The 22,426-nt window shown below is 50.7% G+C and overlaps 1 protein-coding gene across 1 annotated transcript; it reads right to left on the reverse strand.

Annotated features, from left to right (window-relative positions):
• Positions 1 to 11,969: 11,969 nt before the first annotated feature.
• Positions 11,970 to 15,269, reverse strand: CITED4 (Cbp/p300 interacting transactivator with Glu/Asp rich carboxy-terminal domain 4). The gene has a single exon (XM_058552073.1). The coding sequence runs from the start codon at positions 15,035 to 15,037 to the stop codon at positions 14,486 to 14,488; it is 552 nt and encodes a 183-aa protein (XP_058408056.1). The 5' UTR covers positions 15,038 to 15,269; the 3' UTR covers positions 11,970 to 14,485.
• Between the last annotated feature and the right edge of the window lie 7,157 nt (positions 15,270 to 22,426).

Raw genomic sequence — 22,426 nt, forward strand, 5'->3', positions numbered from 1 at the left:
GATCATCTCTCTGTGCATACATGTGTCTGGTCTGTCTCTGCCTCTCTCTCTGTCCTAATCTCCTCTTCTCATAAGGACACCAGTCATATATTGGATTAGGGCCCACCCTAACAACCCCATTTTAACTTAATCCCGTCTTTAAAGGCCCTAGCTCCAAATACAGTCACATTTTGAGGTACTGGGGGTTAGGGCATCAACATATGAATTTCGAGGTCTCATAATTCAGCCCATAACATCTGGAGTGGGGGTTTGACCCTCCAACCTGGTCCCCTTTCTGCTGTAAATGCACAGGGCTGAGAATACATTCTGGGGCTTGCTGCATCTCAGCTGGACAGATGCAGACACATGCCCATACATCATGAAACCAAGTGGTTTGGAAACCTTGTTTTTTTAGCCCCAGGACCTATGCTACAACATAACCTATTTGGAATCCCAGTATAAAAGATAAAATCAATGCAACTAAAAAATGGGGACCTCTCAGAGGTGGCCTCAATTCTCACCCTGCACACGTGTTGAGCACATGCGTAAATTGCAGAGTTGGGGCTTGAACCCAGGCGGTCTGGGGACCATGTTCTTCTATTTTACTGTGCCTCCCTACAAGGGAACACTCCACAATACATTCTTTATTGATTGTAGTAGATTGTATCATTTATCTGAAAGTCTTCCCTCCTCGTTGTTAAGATGGCTACCTTTGCGTGGAGTGTATTTCTCTACCTGCCCTACAATGGATTTCTTACAAACAGGTTCTGAGACAGAGTGGTATGTGGAAAGTTTATTGGGGAGTGCTCTCAGGAGATTTATCTGTAAGGATGTCAGGAAGGCAAGACTGGGCAGAGGGAGAAGTTGATCTGCAATGCAGATTTCAACTGAGGCTTCTGCTCATCTTCAGGAGCTCTGGAGCTCAGATAGCCCTTCAGAGTTGTGCCAAATTGAGGCAAGGAGGAAGGCCTTTGTTTCCACGCATCAGCCAATCACTGGCCACAAGCCGCCCCCAGGGAGGGGCATGAGTTTGGGTGAGGCAGTTCCCTATGGCCAAGGGCAATTCCCAGTGAGTGACAGTTGTGAGTCAGCAGCTGCGACTCACAGCTGAAGGGAGGATCTGAGCACCATAGCATCCTCTCCACCACCCCACTGACTTTGGGCTTGGCCATGGAATTTACTCTGGCCAGTGGAATGTAGGGGAAAGGGCAGTGTGTTTATTCTGAGGGAAGGCCATAAGAGGCATGACAAGTTCTGCCAGCCCTCTTGGTGCTTCCTCCCTCTGCCATGAGAAGACTCAGATAGCTGTTGTTCCTTCATCCTGGGTCCAGAATGCAGACATGAGGAGCAGACCTGAACTAGAGTCAAAGTTGGGAGTCTAGCCTGGGCCAACCAGCCTCAGCTGAACTACAGTTGGCCTAGAGACTTAGGAGTGTGAAATGACATTTGATTTTGCAAGCCACTGAGATTTGGGGTTTGTTTGTTTCACAGCACAATCACAGCAAGACCTGACTAATACAGCTATTGAGGTGGATTTTACTGGAAGCAATGAGGTCGAAGGTTTACATTGCACATCACAAAGTGGAACATTCTTTAAGCCTTCCTTAAACATCTTTGTTTTTGTCCCAAATGGCTTCTCTGGTCACCAGACAGCTCCTCTTCTCTTTCTTTCTCTTTTTCCCACACAGCATCTAAAATGGGTGGGAGACATGGAGGATTTCCTGGAAGAGGAGATGAAGATTGCTGGGAAGCAGATACCCTGGGAGGAGGACCCAGGCTGCCCGGCCTGCTCAGAACCGGGGAGGGGTCTGTCCTTACCTCTTGCTCTCATTCCCGCCAGACTCCCCCTCAGCTCCTCTCTGGGACTTCATGACCCTCCCCGTTCCCTGTCTCCCCTTCCCCAGGTGTCACTTCAGCTCCTAGAAGCAAGGAGCACAGTGGTCATCACCATCCCCCACACAAGGCTGGGCACATAGGTGATTGATAAATGATAAACGATAAGTTGTTGGCAGGAAGGGAGGGAAGCAGGCCCACCTGGGATTGCTCATCTCCCACCTGGGAATCCTCCTGGTCCCTGTTATGTGTCCCCATGGCCACAAGGTGTCAGTAAAGACCTTGCAGCACCAGCCTGGAGCCAGGAAGGAGGCTGGACTTTTGGGGCACCCCACCATGAAGGCCGGTTAGTTCGGACCCGTGTGTCTGGAGGAGAGAGAGAGAGGGAGGCGGCAGAGCTGAGCAGTTCACAGTTGAGAAACAGGGACTCCCTGACTTGCCTTGCAGAGTAAGGGGCTGTGTTCTCTGCCCTTCATTTGTTTATCCTACAACTGTTTGTACATCTCTGCTATGTGCCAAGCACTATTTTAGGTGCCAAGGTCATAGTGGCTCTCCCAAACTCCCAAAGTCCCTGTTCACATGGAGTAGACAATAGATTACTGTCTAGACAGAAAATAAACAAAAAACAAGATAATTTCAGAGAGTGATAAATGCTGTGAAGAAAATAAAACAGAAATGGGATAATCACAGCATGGGGGGGGCAATTTTAGCTGGGGTGGTCAGGGAAGCTCAAGGGGAAGCAAAAGCCTTCATAAAAAGTCAGAGCTGCCACAGCTCCCAGGGGCTCGCTGGTTCAATGGCTGCATTTTGCAGATGGGGAAACTGAGGCCCAGTAAGCCAGGGCAGAGCCTGGAGCTGAGCCCAAGTCTCTTGACTCCCAGACTTGTCTTTGGGTGGCCTTCCTTGTCTCAGGTCCTTAACCTGCTCCCTGTCATCTTGGGGGAAGGAATAGGTAGGGGGGCACTCTCAGAACACGCAGATCAAACAGGGACCAGAGGCGAGGGACACCTTCAGAAGTCCCGAGTGCAGAAGACAAAACCACACTGTAGTGGCGAAGTCGTCCCACAGATGTTTCCCATGATACAACTTCAATGCTTTGTAAAAAAATATATTAAACATCAAATTCTTTTCCAAATTTTGTTTTTGATGCCTTTGCCTGTTTGAGGGGTGCGACCCTGGGAAAGTCATGTCCCCCCTCTGTAAGCCTTGGTTCCCTCATCTGCAAAATCTGAACCCAGCTTTCCTGACTCCAAAACCAGGGCTCCGTCCAGTCTTTGTAAGGCCCTAGGTACCCTCTGGGCTCATCTGTCTGGATCCACTCCCTCTGCTTCTGAGCCGATCCGCGCTACCCAGCCCTGCCCTGGATCTGCCCACAAGACCATCAGACACAACCACACTTGTTTAGAGACTCCAGTGACCCGAGAGGTAGGTCTGGGCTTGCTGTCATCCCCCATTTGCCAACCAGGAAGCAGGACTTGCTCAAGGTCACAAAACCAGTAAGTGACAGAGCCAGAATTTGAGCCCGAAGTTCCATTCAGTTTCCTCGGCTCAGGGCTCTCATCCAAGATGGTGAAGACCCGCAAAGCTTTGGTGTTGGGGGCTTCCATTTCCCCAAAAGTACATTTACGTGCGATGTATGGGTCCAGGTGCTGTCACTTGGTGCAGTGCTGCCACCTCCTGAGCAAAGGGGGGTGTTGCACCCCACCTCAAACTGGCACAATCTGGCCAAACTCCAGGGTAAAACCCAGAGAAGAGGCCCCAGATGTGGGTCACTCCCCCTATGAAAACACTGAGGTCCAAAAGATGGCGTAAAGGAGCCCTCCACCTTTGCTGACCCTTCTTCCTCTTTCCCACCTCCTGCTGACCCACGGCAGCCTGACTTTTGCCCGTCTGTTTCCCTGAAACTGCTCTGGCAAAGTTGATTTTCACTTCCTGGTTGCCAAATGGAACAGCCTCTTTTCAGCCCTCATTTTACTTGACTTCTCAGCAGCATTAGATGCTGCTGACCACACCTGCTTTGGGAAACACCGCTCTTGACTTTCAGGACATCTTCTCTGCTGGCTCTCCTCCTACCTCCCCAGCTGCTCCTTCTCAGTCTCCATCCCTCCCTTCTCTTAAATGTCTGTGTTCCCCAAGGTTCCGTCCTTCGCCACTTTCTTTTATCATCTGTGTCATCATTCCTATGGCAACCGTGGATATGCTAATAACTCCACAACATGTTTATCCTCAGTCCAGACCTCACTACTGAGCGGTTGGCCCATTTCCCCAGCCTGCCTCCACCTGGACATCAACCCGGGATGAAATATGATCATCCACCACCATCCATCACCAGGATGATCCATTCTGATCTTATCCTACTCTTCCCAACCTGCTCCTTCTCCTAGGTCCCACCTCAAGGGAGAGTCACCCTGTCCTCCAAGCCATGCTCCTGGGAATCATTTTTGGCTCCTCTCTTTCCTGTAGCCTCCACTTCAAGCGGCCATTCTTAAGACTGCAGGTTGTCCTTAATATCCATTCCCACCTTCTTCCTTAGTAGCAGAACCTCCACATCCTATTTAAATACATGCCACCCAGAATTAAAGACTACATTTCTGAGACTCTTTTGTGGTTGTGTGGGCAACTTTCAGAAGTGCCTTTCTCCTTCTCTTTTCTCCTTCTTTCTGGCTGGAGCAGCCTTTTGGGACCATGAGATCTAACCCAGGAGTGACAAAGCAATAAGGTAGAGGAGGCTGGATGTTGACATCCATGCCATGTCATGTTTCATGCTTTTTCAAACCAAATCTCTCTTAAGGCTTATTACTTCTGTCTTTACTACCTCTCCTGTCTACCCCACCTTGTCTTAGGTCCCTCATCTCTACCTGAATCACCGTGACAACTTTCTCAGTGTTTTCCATTTCTCCAATGTGCCCCTCTCAAATCCAGCAGTCAGAGTGATCTTTCCAAAACACAAATGGAACACGTTTTCCATCCTGCTCATATACTCCATGGCTCCCCATCACCAACAGGATCAAGTTCAAGCTCCTTAGCCTGCCACTCAAGGCTCATGCCCCTTTGACCCTTGCCTCTTTCAAGTATACCCTTTTCCCTCTGAGCATCCACCCTACATGCTAACCACACTGGACTTGTCGCCTTTCCCAATCAAGCCTTATTCATTCATGCCACTTGGCCATTGTACACACTGTCACCTCCCCTGGAATTTCCTTCTTTCGTGTGCTCATGTCCAAATTCTACTCTATCCATCCTATCATGTGAGCACCTGATGTGTGTCACAAACTTTTGGTAAGTGTTTTCACAGCAGCAACCCATGAGTAAGTCCTGTTATTGTCCCCATTTTACAGATAAGGAAACTGAGACTCAAAGAAGGGAAGTGAATTACCCGAGGTGCACATGCACCTGATGACTGACTGATACCAACTCTTCTAAGTTCCAACAGTTCCCTTTATATAGGACTCAGGCCTCTGCCATCTTCCCCACCCCCACCAAGTACCCTGGGGCATAGGAGACTTGAGTTCTAATCTCAACTGAGCCACTTATTACTGCCGCTCGCTGTCATAGAGCCTGCCGGTTGTCCACCGAAATCCATCCTTCCCATCTTCCATAGTAACTGAATTGTTGATGAACGTGTTTGCCAGCTAGAAACCATATTTCCCAGCCTCCCTTGAAGCTAAGTGTGGTCATGTGAATAGATTCTTGTCAAGAGAATCTGAGTGAAAGTGATGGGTATATCTGGGCCTTAAAACATTGGTTGTGCTCACCTCCTCACTGTCTTCTTCCCGAGAGCTGGACATGGAGGTGTTCATGACCCAGCTGTCACTCCACAGACAAAGACCAAAAAAAAAGCCAACTTGGACTTTGAGCAGCCATCTTGGCGCGTGAATGGCAGAGCAACAAGAGGGAAGCAATCTGGGTCTGAATGACTAGGTGGAACTAGGAAGAAACATTTAAAAATTTTCCCCTTGTTATAGAGCTAACACTTAAATATCTCTTACTATGTATACTATACAGTATGTATTTTAACTCAATAAATTACTAGCTGTGTGGGTGTAGGCAAGTCACTTCACCTCTAGGAGCCTCGGTTTCCTCCTCTCTGAGTAACCTGGAATAATAATATATTGTTAGGTCATTGACAGAGCTAGGTGAGCTATTATGCGTCAGTACCAGATGACCTAACAAGCAGACAGCTCATGTGTTGAAGGCACTAGCTGCACATTTGAAAGACTTTGATGTGAAGAAGAGGAGGAGGAGGAGGAGATAAAGCATCGCTATCTCAAAATAGTCGGGGAAAACTGGAGAACTTTTGGGGATTCCTTACATTAATTTTACAGTTTAGCATTATTTTATTTTGAATCACATCTAGGGGAACAGGCAAACTTACCCAAACTAAATAAGGGAGAGGTGGTTCCCCAAAAGAACTTCGAGGAAACCTTTTACCAGGAGAAGAGTGACTGGTATGCCCTGAAAGGCATAAACAGCGGATGTCCACTTCCGCCTCTGGGTCTCCCTCTGCAGGCTGAAGAGCGCCATCCTTCCGCCATTTATGTGGGACAGGGTTTGAAGTCACCCTCCCCACTCCGGCCTCCTTTTCTGGACACTGTTGACCGCTCCTGCTTACTCAGCACCTATTGTACTAAGGCTGGAAACAGCTCTTTCTTATTGGGAACTTCCCGTATGTGGGCACTGTGCTGAGCACACGTCAGCCTTGAGCTCATTGCTTCTGACCAGTTGGGTGTGTATATATTGGTACGTATTTTAGATTAAAAAGAAAAACAAAAACAGAGGCTCAGAGTGGTGAAGTGGCTTTGCCAATGTCATATATGTAGTTTGGGGCCAGAATTTAGCCCCAAGTCTATATGACCCCAAGACCTGAGCTTGTCCCTCAGCAGGGACAATATGTACACACCCTTCTAGTCTGTTGACATTGCTCTGAGGGCAGAGCCCAGGTAGCAGCCCACTCCGAAGGTGTCTCTGACTGTCTTTGAGGAGAGCCAGACCATTCCCATCCTTAATTTAAACCCAGAAGCTATGGAGGGAAAAAGTGGAGATATTTGATGACATAAAAATGAATAGCTTCCGGGGGCCGGCCCCGTGGCTTACCGGTTAAATGCGCGCACTCCGCTACTGGCAGCCCGGGTTCGGATCCCCGGCGCGCACCGACGCACCGCCTCCCCGGCCATGCTGAGGCCGCGTCCCACATACAGCAACTAGAAGGATGTGCAACTATGACATACAACTATCTACTGGGGCTTTGGGGAGAAAAAGGGAAAAAAAAGGAGGAGGATTGCCAATAGATGTTAGCTCAGGGCCGGTCTTCCTCAGCAAAAAGAGGAGGATTAGCACGGATGTTAGCTCAGGGCTGATCTTCCTCACACGCACAAAAAAATGAATAGCTTCCAAAAGGCAAAAGATACCGTAAACAAAGTCAAACGGCCAGAAACAGATTGGGAGAGAATATTTGCAACATTTACAAAAGACGATGGTTTACTTTCTATAATATATAATGAACTCTTATAAATCAATAACAAAAAGACAAACAACCCAGCAGAAACATGGGCAAGGATATGAACGAGTCATTCTTAGGAGAAGAAATACAAATAGGCAATATCTTTATTGATAATCAAAGAAATAGAAATTAAATAACCTTTTTTTCATTTAGAGAGGTGAAAATTAAAGACCTTGCTGATGTCCAGTGTAGGGAAGGTGTGAGCCAGCGGGCATTTGCACAGCACTGGCAGGAAGGTGAATGGGATTAGCCACTTAGAGAACTATTTGGCAGTGGCTATCACAGTTTTATTTGCTCATATCTTCTGAGCCAGTAATTCTCTTCTAGGAATCCATTCTACAGAGATGTTCCCACAAGCGTTCAAGGGTAAATATATAAGGATGCTCCTTGTAGCATTATCTGGAACAGTGAAATTTAGTAAACAAGCTATGTGTCCATCAATAGGGGACTGGGTAGATTATGCACAATGTCGTCCTGAAAAGAATGAGGTAGAGTCATACTGACTGACATGCAAAGATTTCCAAAATATATCAAGTGAAAAAAATCCAATTATATAAAATAGTATAATCCCATTTATGTAAAAAAGGGATGTATATTATATATACGTATGTAACATATGGCCAGCCCTGGTGGTCTAGCAGTTAAGATTCAGCGCTTTCATGGGTGTGGCCTGGGTTCATTTCCCCGTCAGGGAACCACACCACCGTCTGTAGGTTGTCACACTGTGGCAGCTGTTTTGCCGTGATGCTAAAAGCTATGCCACAGGTATTTCAAATACCAGCAGAGTCATCCGTGGTGGACAGGTTTCAGTGGAGCTTCCAGACTAAGACAGACTAGGAAGAAGGACCTGGCCACCCACTTCCGAAATAATTTGGCATGAAAACTCTATAAACAGCAGCAGAGCATTGTCTGATATAGGGCCGGAAGGGGAGAAGATGGCACCAAGACCAGGCAGGCTTCTGTTCTGCTGTGCACAGGGTCACTAGGCGCTGGAATTGACTCCAGGCACTAACAACAATATAACATATGTAACATAATGTACACATTACGTGTGTGTGTGGAAAAACTTGGGGGCATCTTTGACTTTCCACTTAAGCTTTCTAAATTGAAAGTATTTTGTCTCAAGCATATATTACTTTTGACGAAAAAGAATGTGTTTGTTTTAAAAACAAACAGGATGATTGGCTCATACTCTCAGATTCCCCAGCCAGGGTGGGCTGGGGTGCCAAGGGGGAGGGTCCTGCTGCCTGCATGTGTAGATTTTATGGCAGAGCCTCCAGCAACAGCTGTTCACTAGGAAGAGGCAAAGGAGGGAGTCCCTCTGGAGACGGCCCTCTAATGAGCAGTGTCAGACTCCCTGCCCTGTCCTGGCCCCGCCCCTGCTCCCTGGGGGATATCTGGGCTTCATGCTTATTGACGTCCAACCTCCTCCCATCCTACAGATAAGAACCACCTCTTCCCAAAATCCCTGCCTGGTTTAAAACGTGTCTGTCAGTCTGTCTGTTGTGCTGGCTGTGTGCTTGCTTAACCTCTCTGAGCCTCAGCTGCCTGGAATAAGGCCAGGAGGATAGAATGAGGCTGATCACCACACCCACCTCCCGGAGTTGATGTGAGGACTGAAAGAGAAAGAGTACATCAAGCCGCTGAGCCAGCAGTGCTGGCCCACCATGATGCTCGGGAAGCATTGCATTTCCCGCCCTTCTCCCTCAGTCCAGCCTCACTGCCTCCCAGCAGCTGTGAGGTAAGAGGGGCGAGGAATGTAGTCCTCATCATACAGAGCTTGGAGAGCTCAAACGACATGCCCAAGGTCACAAGTTCATGGCTGACCTGGGACTAGAGGTCAGAGCTCCCAACTCTAACTCAGACTCCAGCCCCAGGCGGTCTTGCAGCCTCAGCTCCAGCTCAGGGCTGGGGAGCAGCCCCTCCCCCCCGCACTTCCTAATACCCACTCAGAGCCACACGAGGTGGGGTGGGGATGATGAAGAATCGGGTTCTATCCTTAGAACCTTACAGTCTCGGGGGAAAGAGTCCTCACCAACCTGGATATACGATAGCCTTTCCGGGGTGGAAAAGGCCCTGGGAGGGCATTTCAGGCCGAGGAAACAGCATAGGCCAAGGTCCAGGAGCATAAGGAGCATCGTGCATCAGGAGTCTGGGGTGGCTGGCGTGGAGGGTGGGAAGGTACTGGACGATGACTGGGACAGGGCTCTCTCCTCCTCGTGCCCACGGTTATTTCCCAACAACAGCTTCCACCTGAGCAGCTCACAGGGGCAGGCACTTAACATCACCTCGGTTCATTCTCACAAGCAGACTATGGTGTCTCTGTCTGACAGACGAGGAGACTGAGCTCAGAGTACCTTCCTTTATTTCCTCTGTCTGCCAGGGCACGCTCTGGGCCTTGGGCCTTTACCCGATGTCCTCCCCAAGTTGACCCACACCTTACCTTTGATCACCACCAGCTCTCAGGGTTTCCAAGCCCCTGAGCTGCTCAGCAGCACCTGCCCAGGACCCCTAACATGGGTCTCTACGTTGCACACTCCAGGCTAGTCCAGATCTCAAGTCCTCATGTGCGTGCAGGTCTCCTCTCTCTGACCAGCTGTTGGGTAGAGGTTATGGCCATTCATCCCCTATGCACCCCCACGAAGCAGCACTACACTGTTTGCAATGTGCTCTCAGAAACCCAGTCTCATTCGAATCCTTGCACACACACCTCTGAGGTTGGGATTATTCTCCCCATTGTACAGAGGAAGAAACTGAGGCCGAAAGAGGCTCCGTGACTTCTTCTGCATCCCATGGTCACAAAGTGGCAGAATCAGGTCTGGGACTCTGCTCTTGTTCCCCTCAGGCTCAGGTCCTTGGCCAGCCCCAGCCTGGGGAGGGGAAGAGCCCTGGACAGACCGGAGAGGGCATGCTCACCCCAGCACTTACTGGGGTGGAGGAGTAATTCACTATCTGAGCCCTAGTTTCCTGACCTCTGGAAAGGGGATAAAACTACCTAGCAGTGTTATTTACAGGGTCGGGTGGTAGTTCAAGGAGAGGTTGGTAGAGAAGGAGCACCTACTGGATGCTGTTAGTTCCCATCATGCCTGCACATAGTAGGCCCTCCACAAGTTCTGACTTAGTCTGACAGTCGGCAGTAATCCTGACCCAGCACTTCTAACAGCGGGTGGCGTAAAGAGTCAGGCAAGGATGGATTAAGGAATTCAAGAAGATTACTCAGTAATCAGAGAAACGACCTAAGCTGCCTGGGAAAAGACTGGGATCAGACTGTTCACTTAATTTATTCAACAAATGACTGTTGAACACTTAGCTGAGCTGGAATGATGATGACAATGATAATGATGGCGGTGGCGGCTCTCAGTTATTGAGAATCTGCTTTATATACAGTCTTATCACATCAACCCTGGAAGGTTGATATTCCTTAAACAGAACTTTTCCTCTAGCAGGGAAGGTTCTAGTCAGGTCTGGAACCAGGGAGAGGCCAACGAGGAACCTAGAGCAAAATTTAAGGAGGCACCTGCCGTTAGGACTCTTACGACACTCGCCTCACTCTGGTCCCTAGCCCGGTGCTGGTAGTGGGCACTGTGATGTGCTGCCCAGACCCTCTTCCATGAACTTGTTGCTCGGGCTGCTGGGAGTGCTGCCGGCAGACAGCCTTCCCCTGGCAGCTCCTCAGGGATTGCTCAGCGGTGGGGAGCTGCCTCGCCCACAGCCACGCCACTTCCCTGGGCAGCCACATCCGATGACTGATGGGGCAAAAGCATAAAGGAGTGTAATGGGATGACTCTGAAGTGCGCTTCTAGCTGCAGAGCTCCCTGTGGGGCTGGCTCAGGCTCTTGTTGGGTCAGCCTTGCAGCTTCCTCTGCTCACTTCTGCTCTGGCCCCTTCCTTCTGATCTTTAGGGTGCTCTCTAATAAACCTCTTGCAAGCTAAAGACCATCTCAGAGTCTGCTTCCCGGGGACCCCAACGTCCAACAGTGTGACTGTTGGAGTAGCCCCTTCCTAGCTGGTTAAAACACAACTTTTCGAAAGACTCTTCGAAACATAATATAAAGGTAACCCCAAAAATCCAGGGCTCGGTGATGATGAACTACAATCTACACTGTGCTAAACACCTTGTGTGAATTAGTATATTTAATCCTCACTGCAGCTCTATGAGAGAGGTACTATTAGCATCTCCCTTTTATAGCTGAGTTCAAGAGAAGTCAGACTTTTCTTGGAAAAAACTACTTGGTGATGAAATCTAGTAAACCAGAAGATGATTCAAAATAAAGAACTTCAGCCTGGGGAAAACTTTCATATGAAAAGGAGAAAAAAAAGATGGAGAAATGTTTTGTTTGTGCCACGACTCAGTTCCCAACTCCGAGGGAGCCTGACTCCAACCTCAAAGACCCAGCCTAGGTATGAGAGTGAAATCCACAGGACCCAGGGGCGACAGGTTGCTTTAGGAGGCCCCTTCCTTCCTCCCTCCACCTTCCTTCCTTCCTTCCCTCCAGGAAGAAGGGAGAGATACCTAATGGACCCACAGGAAGCTGGTTTGGTCACCATAGAAGAACCAAGACTAGGAAGGTAAGGTGACTTGCTCGAGGTCAGGCAGCTAGTAGGAGCCACTTCTGGAGATAGACCCTGAGGCTGTCAGACTACAGGCCTCTAGGTACTGGCAGGAAGGACACTCCATCCTCCCGTCCAGCTGGGAGGGTCAGAATCCTCCAGAGAGTATCAGGGATTTGGGGATTCAGGTGGTGGGCTGCCCCAGCCTGACCTTCTCCTCTGTCCACCTTCTGCTGTCCAACTTGTCAGCAGCCCCTCTGGGAGGGATGGGGGGCGGGAAAGAGCTCAGCAGCTGGACTCCCTCTTCTACCCCCACTTAACTCTAGAAAGAGGCAGGTGTTGGGTTTTCACTGTAACCCCTTCCATATGGAGAGCATTTAGAGTTTACCAAACGCTTATCATTCCATCCCTGCATTTGCTCCTCACTTAGCGTGAGGCCTATTGCCTTGTGAAATAGCAGGGCAGGGTTATTAACTCCATTTCGCTGGAAGAGAACTGAGGCCCAGAGAGAAGGGAATCAGGGCAGTGTCCAGGCCAGGGCCAGACCCCGCCCCCCATCCCAGTCTAGCCCTTTGGTTTCTGTCTCTGGCCTGGGGTTTTGGGCAAATCCAGGGCAAGCATTGGCCTTTCTGAGCCCAGAGCTCAGGCCAGTCCCTTCCCAGAAGCCTCGCTGCTCTTGCTCCCCATCCTGTCCCTGGAGGCCTCATTATCTTAGGGGATCTTTATTCACTTGCCAAATACCTCCTGTTGCCCACTCCACACCTGTCCTGGTGGCTCTGGAGCTGGTGCTGATACAGTGTGCCCTGGGTGAACACAGGCGGGAGGGAGAGTCATGTCCACAAACGAGCTTGGCATGAGAGTGAAGCCCAAACACTGGGGACAGGTCTCAGCCTTGTGTTCCTCTCCTCTCCAGCTTCACTTCCCTGTCCTCCCCTGGTCCTCAGCATCTCCTGCCTGCCTTCAGTCTCCCTCTTCCTGCCTTTCTCCCACACCCCCGAAGCACCTAGGGATCTTTCCAGAGTCAACAGCAGAGGGAGGCCAGGAGCTCACGCTGGTCATCAGGACTGAGGCCAAATCCTGCCAGGCCTGGGCAACTCCACGTCCCTCATCTGTAGAATGGGGACTGTGCCTACCTCACAAAGTTACCGTAAAGCCATTTGACCCTTGTGCCTTCTAGAGACGCCATGCCTTCCCATACATTCCCTATACTTGTATGCCTCCCTGCCTTTGAAGGGGTCTTCACTTGCCACCTTCTCCAAGTCTTACAGACATACTTATCATTCAAGGCTCTGCTCACCACATCAGGTGTCACCGCCTCCCTGAAGCCTGAACTGACCTGACCACCAATCAGCTGAAACCGCACCCTCCTCTGGGTTTGCCCACTGGCCCGTCCTACCTGTTTTCTAGTCGTCACTCACTAGTGCTTCCTTGTACCAAGATGAGTTGATTTCCAGGTCTGTCACCCCCTATTCCCACCTGGACTGTGACTCCTCGAGGGCATGCACCAGGCTGGCACAGGGCCTGGAATAAAGCTAGCCCTAGTTTGCAGATCATCATCGTTATCATTTATTGAGGGCTGCCTAGGTGTCTGTCACTTCTGCTCAAGGCCTCCCATTGCATTTAATCCCCACAACCACCTGAGACTGGGACCATCTGTCTCCGAGGAAATAGCCTCAGAAACCTGAATGGCTGGTGTCTTGGACAAGGAGAGAGCCACAGTTCAAAGCCAGGGCTGTCTGAGCCCAGGTACCACCCAGCTCCCCTCTGGCCTCGGTGCTGCCCTGAGCAAACAGGTGAGGGCAGCACCACCAAGCTCCCCCCACCCCTCCCAGCAACTGGAAAGTCCAACGTTGGTGCCCTCGGGTTACCCTGCCACCCGGCGGTGGCAGCCTCTGCCTTCCAGATTATGACATAACAATTGCACAACCCACAGATATTTTCGAAAGAAACTGTCAATTTCCTCTCCTGGGCACTGCCAAGGGCTGTCGCCTCCATCCTACCCAGAGTCCCCAACAGCCTCAGGACTCTAGAAGCCAAATAGAGTCAAGGGTTGGAGTGAGAAGGAAACGAAAACACAAGACTATAAAGTGACCCAGTTTTATTTTGGTTTCAGAGGCCAGATGGGGCGTTGCTCCACTCTGCAGGGGTTTGGGCTGTACAGTCCTCCCCTCCTCCAGGCGGGAGGCCCAGGACCTCAGGGCCCAGGCAGCAGGGGTCGTGCCCAGTGTATAGGCGGCTCCAGGGACCCAGTGACCGCAGTGGGTTGCACAAGGAGAGAGGGGAATCAGGCAGAGGCTTGGAATGGCTCAGATTGTGGGCTGGGTTGGGGCGGGGGAGAGTCCGAGAGGGCACAATCCAAGAACGAGGAGTCCGGAAGGGGGACCAGTCCCCTTCTCTTTACCGCTGAGGCTACGGGTCAGAGAGGTGAAGACAAACTGTCACCCTGCAGGAGGCAGGGCCTGGAGTGAGGCCAGGCGTGCCAGCCTGGGGTGGGCTCCGGGCACCAACCCGCTGCCTCCACCCTCACGGAGGGTGCGTGCGGAGCCCAGGAGCTCGGCGCGGAGTCGGGCAGGCAGTCAGGCCCCCTTCTCTCGGGGACGCCAGGCAGGCGCGCGGCCGCGCTCAGCAGCTCACCGAGCCGGCGGGCGGCGCCGACCCCAAGTCCGAGAAGCAGTCGAACTCGCTCTGGCCCAGGAAGAGCTCGGGCAGCTCGCGCACGCGGTGCAGCCCGAGCTCCAGCTCCAGCGACGTCAGCACCTCCTCGTCGATGAGCTCGGCGTCCATGCCGCCCAGGGCGTGTACGGGGGGCGGCGGCGGCGGGGCCGAGGCGCCGGGCGCCGGCTGCAGGCTCGGGGGGCCTCCCGGGACGCCGGGGGGCGCAGTCGCGCGGCCCGGGTACAGCATCGCCACGGGCTGCAGGTGCGCGCTGCCAGCGGCCGGCGGCGGCACAGCCGGAAAGGGCTGGAAGGCGGACGGCGGTCCGAAAGCCCCGTACGCCAGGGCCCCGGGTGGGGGCGGCGGCGGGCCCAGCGGAGGCCCCCGCGGCCGCAACCCGCTGTCCGGGCCCGCGCACGGCTGCAGCGGCCGGAGCACGTGAGGGCCATGGGCGGGCGCGGCGGGCGGCGGTCTCTGCACCAGGTGGTAGCCCTCGGCGAGCATCAGGTGGTCGGCCATGACGGCGGGCCGATGGTCAGCGCCGGCGTCCCCCGGTCCCGGCCAGCTGTTCCTCTGCGGCCAGGGATCCGGGTCCCGTGCCCTCCTCGCAGCCTAGTCAGGCAAAGGAAAAGCGAACCGGACCCGTGCTCCTGCCCAGTCCAGGACGCACCGAACTCAGGGCTCCCGTGCGTCCCGTGGCCCCGGCTCGGGGCAACCAACACTGGCACACACGGCCGGTTGGGCTCGGAGACCTCCACGCCGCGCCCGCGGACGCCGCGATTCTTATGTCCAGAGGCGGGACTGCCCCGCCCCGTGGCGCTCATTGGCTGAATGAGCGGTCTTGGGCGGGCCCCGCCGCGCCTCCAGGAGGTCTTAGCCCCGCCCCTGTCGGAGCTCCGCCCTTTGGACCCGAGGCCGCGCGGCGGGCTTCCCAGTGCTGGCCCGGGGCAAGGCGTTTGGCACTTTTCAAGGGGCTTGGTCTGTCTGTCCCAGGCTCAGCCTCGAGGCTGGCTGGGGCCAAGCTTGAACTGACCAGAAGGTGGGGTGGGAGGGCCAGAGGTTTAGGTCCCCACAGCTACAGGATCACAAACCCAATCTCTTAATTTTCCAGATGGAGACTGAGGCTCCGTGGCAGAAGGGGTTTCCTGGGAATACACAGCAAAGCTTTGACAGAAGCGAGACTCGAACCCAGCCAGGCCCTGTGATTGCCACCCCTACAGAGGGCCCGGGCACCTTAGTGGTGCAGGGTCGCTCAGAATGTCAGCTACCCGTTCCCATAACCCCAGGGGAGCCAGTTGCTCTGGCTCCCACTCACTTGTCTGTGGAAGCATGCACTGAGTTGTTATTAAAGTAATTTATGGGCATGTCTCCCGACGGACTTGTTCATCTTCGTGTGCTTGGCCCAGAGCCTGGCCCAGAGCAGGCTTTTAGTAAAAGTTGAGTGAATGAACAGATGATCATACGAATTGCAACTCATTGCCCTGAGCTTCAGTTTCATCATCTGTAAAATGGGGACAACAGCAGCACCAACCCCACTGGGTTGTTGTGAGGGTTAAATGCCTGGCACATAGTAGGTGCTCAAAAATGTACCTGAAATGAATGAAAGGCTGGATTTAGTTCTGTCCCTAGAGATCTTCCGAGTCGGGGATGTTGCACCTTCCCTTGATAACGATAGTAATAACTTGGATGTTTAGAGTGCTTTACATTCTACAAGCATCTTGTGGGGGCAGGGTACGGATTATCAGCCCCATTTTGCAGATAAGGAGACTGAGGCACACAAAGGGAAAGTGGCTGTCTTGGGGTGACACACAGCCAGAGTTGGCATGTGAATGCCTGTATCCTTAGAGCAGCTGGAGTTTCCCCCTGTGGCCAGGAGACAGCCTCCCTGAACCTTGCCCTCTACGTGTCTGTCACTTGCCCCTCCCTTCTTTCGCTCCCCTCCCCTGTAGTGTCCTTGGGGTTTCCTGGAACTTGGGTTTATCCAGTTGGTGCAGAGGAGGGAACCCCAGAGTGAAAGTCCAGAGGCCCGAGTTCTAATTGTATCTCCATCGCTCACAGGCAGAATGACCATTGGGTGTTGGGAGGGAGGTGTCACTTGGTTCCCCAGGGCCTCAGCTTTCTGCTCAGTGAAAGGGAGATTGTAATCCCTGCCCCGGTCACCCTGAGAACCTGTGGGGAGGTCACAAGTGACCATGGGTGTGATCACATTTTTTGCAAAGTGCAAAAGCTGCACACCGGAATTGATTCTTCTGAGTCTCTCTCCCATTAAGGCTTCACACAGAAATTCCTAAACCTGGCTGCACCTCAGACTCACCTGGAGGCCGGGGGGGGGGGGGGGGGGGGGGGCGGGCTTTGAAAAATACCGAATCTCAGGCCCCACCCAAATCTCCTGACTCAGACTCTCTGAGGGTATTTTGAAGCATAAGAATTTGTATTTTTAAAAAGCAACTCTGTCATTCTGACACAGTGGGTCTAAGGACACTAACATTTGGGAGCCATTGTGCCGCTAAGCAGTTTCCCTTTAAAAAAAAAAAGTGCGTGTGGGGCTGGCCCGGTGGCGCAAGCAGTTAAGTGCGCGCGCTCCGCTGCGGCGGCCCGGGGTTCGCTGGTTCGGATCCCGGGCGCGCACCGACGCACTGCTTGGTAGGCCCTGCTGTGGCGGCGTCCCATATAAAGTGGAGGAAGATGGGCACCGATGTTAGCCCAGGGCCCTCTTCCTCAGCAAAAAAAGAGGAGGATTGGCGGATGTTAGCTCAGGGCTGATCTCCTCACAAAAAAAAAAAAAAAAAAAAAAAAAAAGTGCGTGTGTGAATAATGCTTAAAAAGTTCTTTAATTTAGTCAACAAATATTTATTGAGCACCTGCTCTATTCCAGGCATTGATCCACTAGTGGTTTTTAAGCTTTCGGGATCAAGTAATTCTCTGAGAATCTAATGAATGCTACAGACATCATGGTCACAAACTATTGCATATAAATGCAGCGGGTTAGCAGATCTCTAGGGGATCCATGGGGTCCTCAGGGGTTCATGGAATCTGGGTTAAGAACCGCTCTTAGGTACTTGGGCACATGTAGTTAACAACAAACGAAATAAAATAATTATCCTCGTGTTAGAAAGTGGTAAGTACTACAGAAAAAAGGAAAAATAGAGTAGGGAGGAGATTGGAGGTACAGGGGAGCAGACTGCAGTACTGCACAGGATGGTTAGAGTAGGCTTCATTGAGATGGTAATGTCTGAGCAAAGACTTGAAGGAGGAGAGGGCATTAGCCACGTGGTTCCCGGGGCCAGAGTGGTCCCAGCAGAGGGAAAAACTGGAGTGTGCTTCTAAAACTGTACTACCAGGGCCCTTGTTAGAAATGCACATTCTGGGGGCCCAACCCAGACTCAATCAGTTTCTGAATCAGTAACTGGGCTGGGGCTCAGCCACCTGCATTTTAATAAGCCCTGCAGGTGATTCTGAGCCCCTGGGTTAGAGTCAAGCCTCAACGCAGGTGTGATCAACAGCCAGGAAGGATTGTGGCTGGAGCAGAGAGAGCTTGGGGGCGGGGAGCAAGGAGGTCACAGAGGGAAGCCTGAGGAAGATCACGCAGGGCCTTGTAGGGCCCTGTAAGGACTTTGGCAGAGGAGTGATGTGATGTGACTTATGCTGTGAAAGCATTGCAAACAAACCTTGTTTGTTTCTAGCATTTCCATGAACTGCTTCCTTGCTCTGCCTTGAACTACCCAGGCACATTCGTTTCTCAGGGCTCCTGCTGTTCCCGTTGCCTGGAATGTTCTTCCCTCCGACATCCACATGACTCACTCCTTCGCTTTGTTCTGATCTCTATCTAAAATCACCCTCTCAAGGAGACTTTCCCTGACCGTCCCTCTCTATCCACTCACCCTGTTCTGCTTTTCTTCTTAGCATCTACCACCACTTGGCATTATTTCAAAGACTGTCTCCCCACCAACAGGTCAGCTCCCTGAGAGCAGAGGTCTTGAATGTTTTGTTTTGCACAATATTTCTAAGGCATCAGAACAGTTCTGGGCACATATTAGGGACTTAAGTATCCATTGAATGAATAAATTAGGCACAGCAGAAGTTATTATCCTTTCTGACAAGGAAACTGAGGCCCAGAAAATAACTCAGGAAGTTGGCAGAGGTCACGAGGCGTGTGTGGCGGAGCCAGGGTTGGAAGCGATGTTTGTAGTCCTTGGAGCACAGCCCTCACCACTGATCCAAGCTGCTTTCACCCTGAGCCACGTCTTTATGAGCCCATGGGGGTGTGAAGAAGTAGCCCTTGAATCCACCTGGCATGAATTAACAGGGCCACAGTGGTCCTTGACCCAGGTGGGCAGCACTGATCAATGGAAGGAACTGGTGGGTCCTGGGGACTGTCTTGTGCCACCAAGTGAGGATGAAATTTTTCCCTCTCCTTTCTTGGGTCCAGTCCCCCTTCTTGAGGACATACAGAAAGATTTGCCCCCAAGTGGCTTCTGCCCTTTCCAAAGACCCCAGGTCCTGGTGGGCAGAATCTCTTGGGTTTTACCCTTGCTGACAGCCCCATTTGCAGTACCCAAGGCAAAGCAAGGCTGAGACAGGGCTCAGCAAATACTTGTCCATGGATTGACTAAGACTGGAGGGCTCTGGAGAGGTACCTGGGGAAGACCTCACTCTAGATCTTCTGAGCTGGCTCCCCAGTCCCTGTTTGAGCAGCCCCCCGAGCCCTATCTCAGCAGCTTGGCAGACTTGGTGCTCAAACCTGGAGACTGCTCTGAGACCTGAGGTCCAGGCTCTGACTGGCAGGCAAAGTTCATCTCTGCTACAGCTTTTCCTCTAGGTTTCAGGGGAGGGGAGATGTTTCTACCTAAGGGCCATGTCCTCCAAGAGCCCTCAGCTGATGACTTTCACCACTGTACCTGATGTTCGGATAAGAATGAGGCTACTGCACCCAATCGTAACAAGAATAACATTAGCCAACGTTTACTGAGTATTTACTATGTACCAGAGATGGGCTGGATGCTTTACATGTACAGATAGTCCCTGACTTATGATGGTTCAACTTAATGATTTTTCAACTTTACTGTGGTGTGAAAACAATACTCATTCAGTAGAAACTGTACTTCCAGTTTTGAATTTTGATCTTTCCCCAGGCTAGCAATACGTGGTACAATCCTCTCTCGTGATGTTGGGCAGTGGCAGAAAGCCACAGCTCCCAGTCAGCCCCGAGATCATGAGTGTCAACAATGGATTTGCTTACAACCATTCTGTACCCATCCAACCATTCTTTTTTCACTTTCAGTACAGTATTCAATAGATTACAGGAGATATTCAACACTTGATTATGAATAGGCGTCGTATTAGATGGTTTTGCCCAACTGTAGGCTAATGGGAGTGTTCCGACACATTTAAGGTAGGCTAGGCTAAGCTGTGATGTTCCGTAGGTTAGGTTATTAAGTGCATTTCAACTTACGGTATTTTCAACTTACAACGGGTTTATGGGGATGTAACCCCGTTGTAAATTGGGGAAGATCTGTATTATCTTATTTAATCCTCATAACGAACCTGTGGGTAGTTACTTCTATCATTCTCATTTCACAGAGGGGGAAAACGGGACACAGAGAGCAGTGACTTGCTCAAGGTCACGCAGCTAGTAATGGAGGAAAGGAGCGTGGCCACCCTGCCACTTGCCTCCTGATGTTCTCTCTTCTTTCCCAGCATGCAGCAAGCTCCTGCCCCAACAGCTTCAGCTGTTTCCTCTGCCCAGAACACTCTCCTCCCTCGCCCCCAGATCTGCGTGGCTAACTGCCTCACCTCCTTCAAGTCTTTGCTCAAATATTACCTTTCTTTTATCCTGACTACTCCATGTAATTGTAGTGCTTATCAAAAAGGTCCACGAATTCTTTGATGTTCCTGCTTAAATTCCCCTCTCCTTGAATGTGGGCTGCACATAGTGACTCACTTCTAACGAATAGAATGTAGCAGAAGTGATTTCCAAGACTAGATCATAAAAGACATTGTGGGTTTCTCTTTACTATCTCCCTTGAGTCACTGGCTCTGGGGAAGTTAGCTGACACATGGGGAAGATGCTCAAGCAGCCCTATGGAGAGGCCCATGGGGCAAGGAACTGAGGCTTCCTGCAAACAGCCAGGCGTTTGCCAATAGCCATATGTGTGAGCCATCTTGGAAGTGAATTGTCCAGCCCCACCCAAACTTCTGGATAACCACAGCCCCACCTGACAGCTTGTTTGCAACCTTGTGGGAGACCTTGAGCCGGAATGACCTGCAGAAACTGAGATAATAAATGTTTGTTGTTTTAAGCTGCTAAGTTTTGGGGTAATTTGTTACACAGCAATAGATAACTGATACATTCATACAGCAACCAGTCCCTGGTCCATCCCCCAAATGGGCTTTACTTTGCTCTACTTTTTATTTTTTCTCAGCATTTATCATCTTCTAATACATTAAATAATTCACTTATTTATTATGTTTAATTGTTGATCTCCCCACCACTAGAATGTCAGCTCTATGAGGACAGGGAACTTTGTTTCACTTTTTTATTTATCCCCAGCACCTAGAACCATACTTGACACATGCTATGTTTCATTACAAATGAGATATTATCAACATAAGATGATTCTTATTTGGAAAAGTTAAAATGTAAAAAAGAATTCATGGGTCTGAGAATCAATAACATATGGTTGTAAGGTGCTCAATAAGTGTTAGAATCTAGAACGACAGGATGCTGATTTTGTTGAGGGCAGCCATGCGCCCAGCCAAAAATCAGGCACATTCCTGGCGAATGAGATATGAGCAGAAGAGGTTCTGTGGGGCTTCCTGGAAAGCTCTTTAAAAATGGATGGAATTACGAGAATAGATAAATCCACAGAGACAAAGTAAAGATTGGTGGTTGCCAGGGGCTGGGGGGAAGGGAGAATGGGGAGCAGCTACTTACTGGGTATGGGGGTTCCTTTGGGGTGATAAAAACATTTTGGAACTAGGTAGTTGGTGGTTGCACAACATTGAATATATTAAATGCCACTGAATTGTTCACTTTACAATGGTTAATTTTATGTTATATGGATTTCACCTCAATTAAAAAAAAAAGTGGATTCATCCAGCACTCACTTTTTGTGCTCTGTCTTTCCTCCTTTCCTGCTAGGGATGAAGATGTGACACCTGGAGGGGCAGAAGCCTTTTTTTCAGCATAACAGAATAATAATAGTAATAGCCAACACATACAGAGCACCTAATATGTGCCAGATACTGTTCTAAGCTCTTTACATATGTCAACTTGCTTAATCTTTACAACAGCCCTATAACGAATGTTCTGTTATTCCCATTTTACGGCTGAGAAAACTGGTACGGAGAAAGAAAGCAATGGCACATGCTAAGGATGGGAAAGTGAAATCCAGGAGGAGCCTGCGCCCTCCATGCACCATGGAGCCTCTGTGGCAGTCCTGGAAGACCTACTTTGGTCTTCTTACTATTTGAGAAAAATATGCTCCATTTAGTTAAGCCACTGTAGTTATGTTTCTGCTCCACGCTTCGTGAGATTCAAAGCCAGGTGTGTCTGACTTGAGTGCAAGTGCACCTGACCACTATGTTCTCCTAACCTGCAAGTCAGTGATCAAGTGCTTTTTGGTCCCTCTGGTCTCACTGGATGGTGGTCCTCTTGAGGGTAGAGATGAGTCTCCCTCCTTTCTGAAGACGCCTTGCCCAGCACAGGGCCTGGTCTGCACCAAACAGTGCCGTGTGATGTTGGGATTAGCAGTTTGGACCAGGGAGAGGAGATTGAAGTGTGGGAGACATTCCCAGGTGTAAAGCAGACATCGAAGATGCAGTGAGCCGGAGATGGCAGAAGACGTCATAGAGGAGTGAGCCTTCTCAGATGGGCTGGATCTGGACAGATGAAGAAGGCAGGGAAAT

Source organism: Diceros bicornis, chromosome 13 (genome assembly GCF_020826845.1).
Source record: "Diceros bicornis minor isolate mBicDic1 chromosome 13, mDicBic1.mat.cur, whole genome shotgun sequence".
Classification (NCBI taxonomy): Eukaryota; Metazoa; Chordata; class Mammalia; order Perissodactyla; family Rhinocerotidae; genus Diceros; species Diceros bicornis.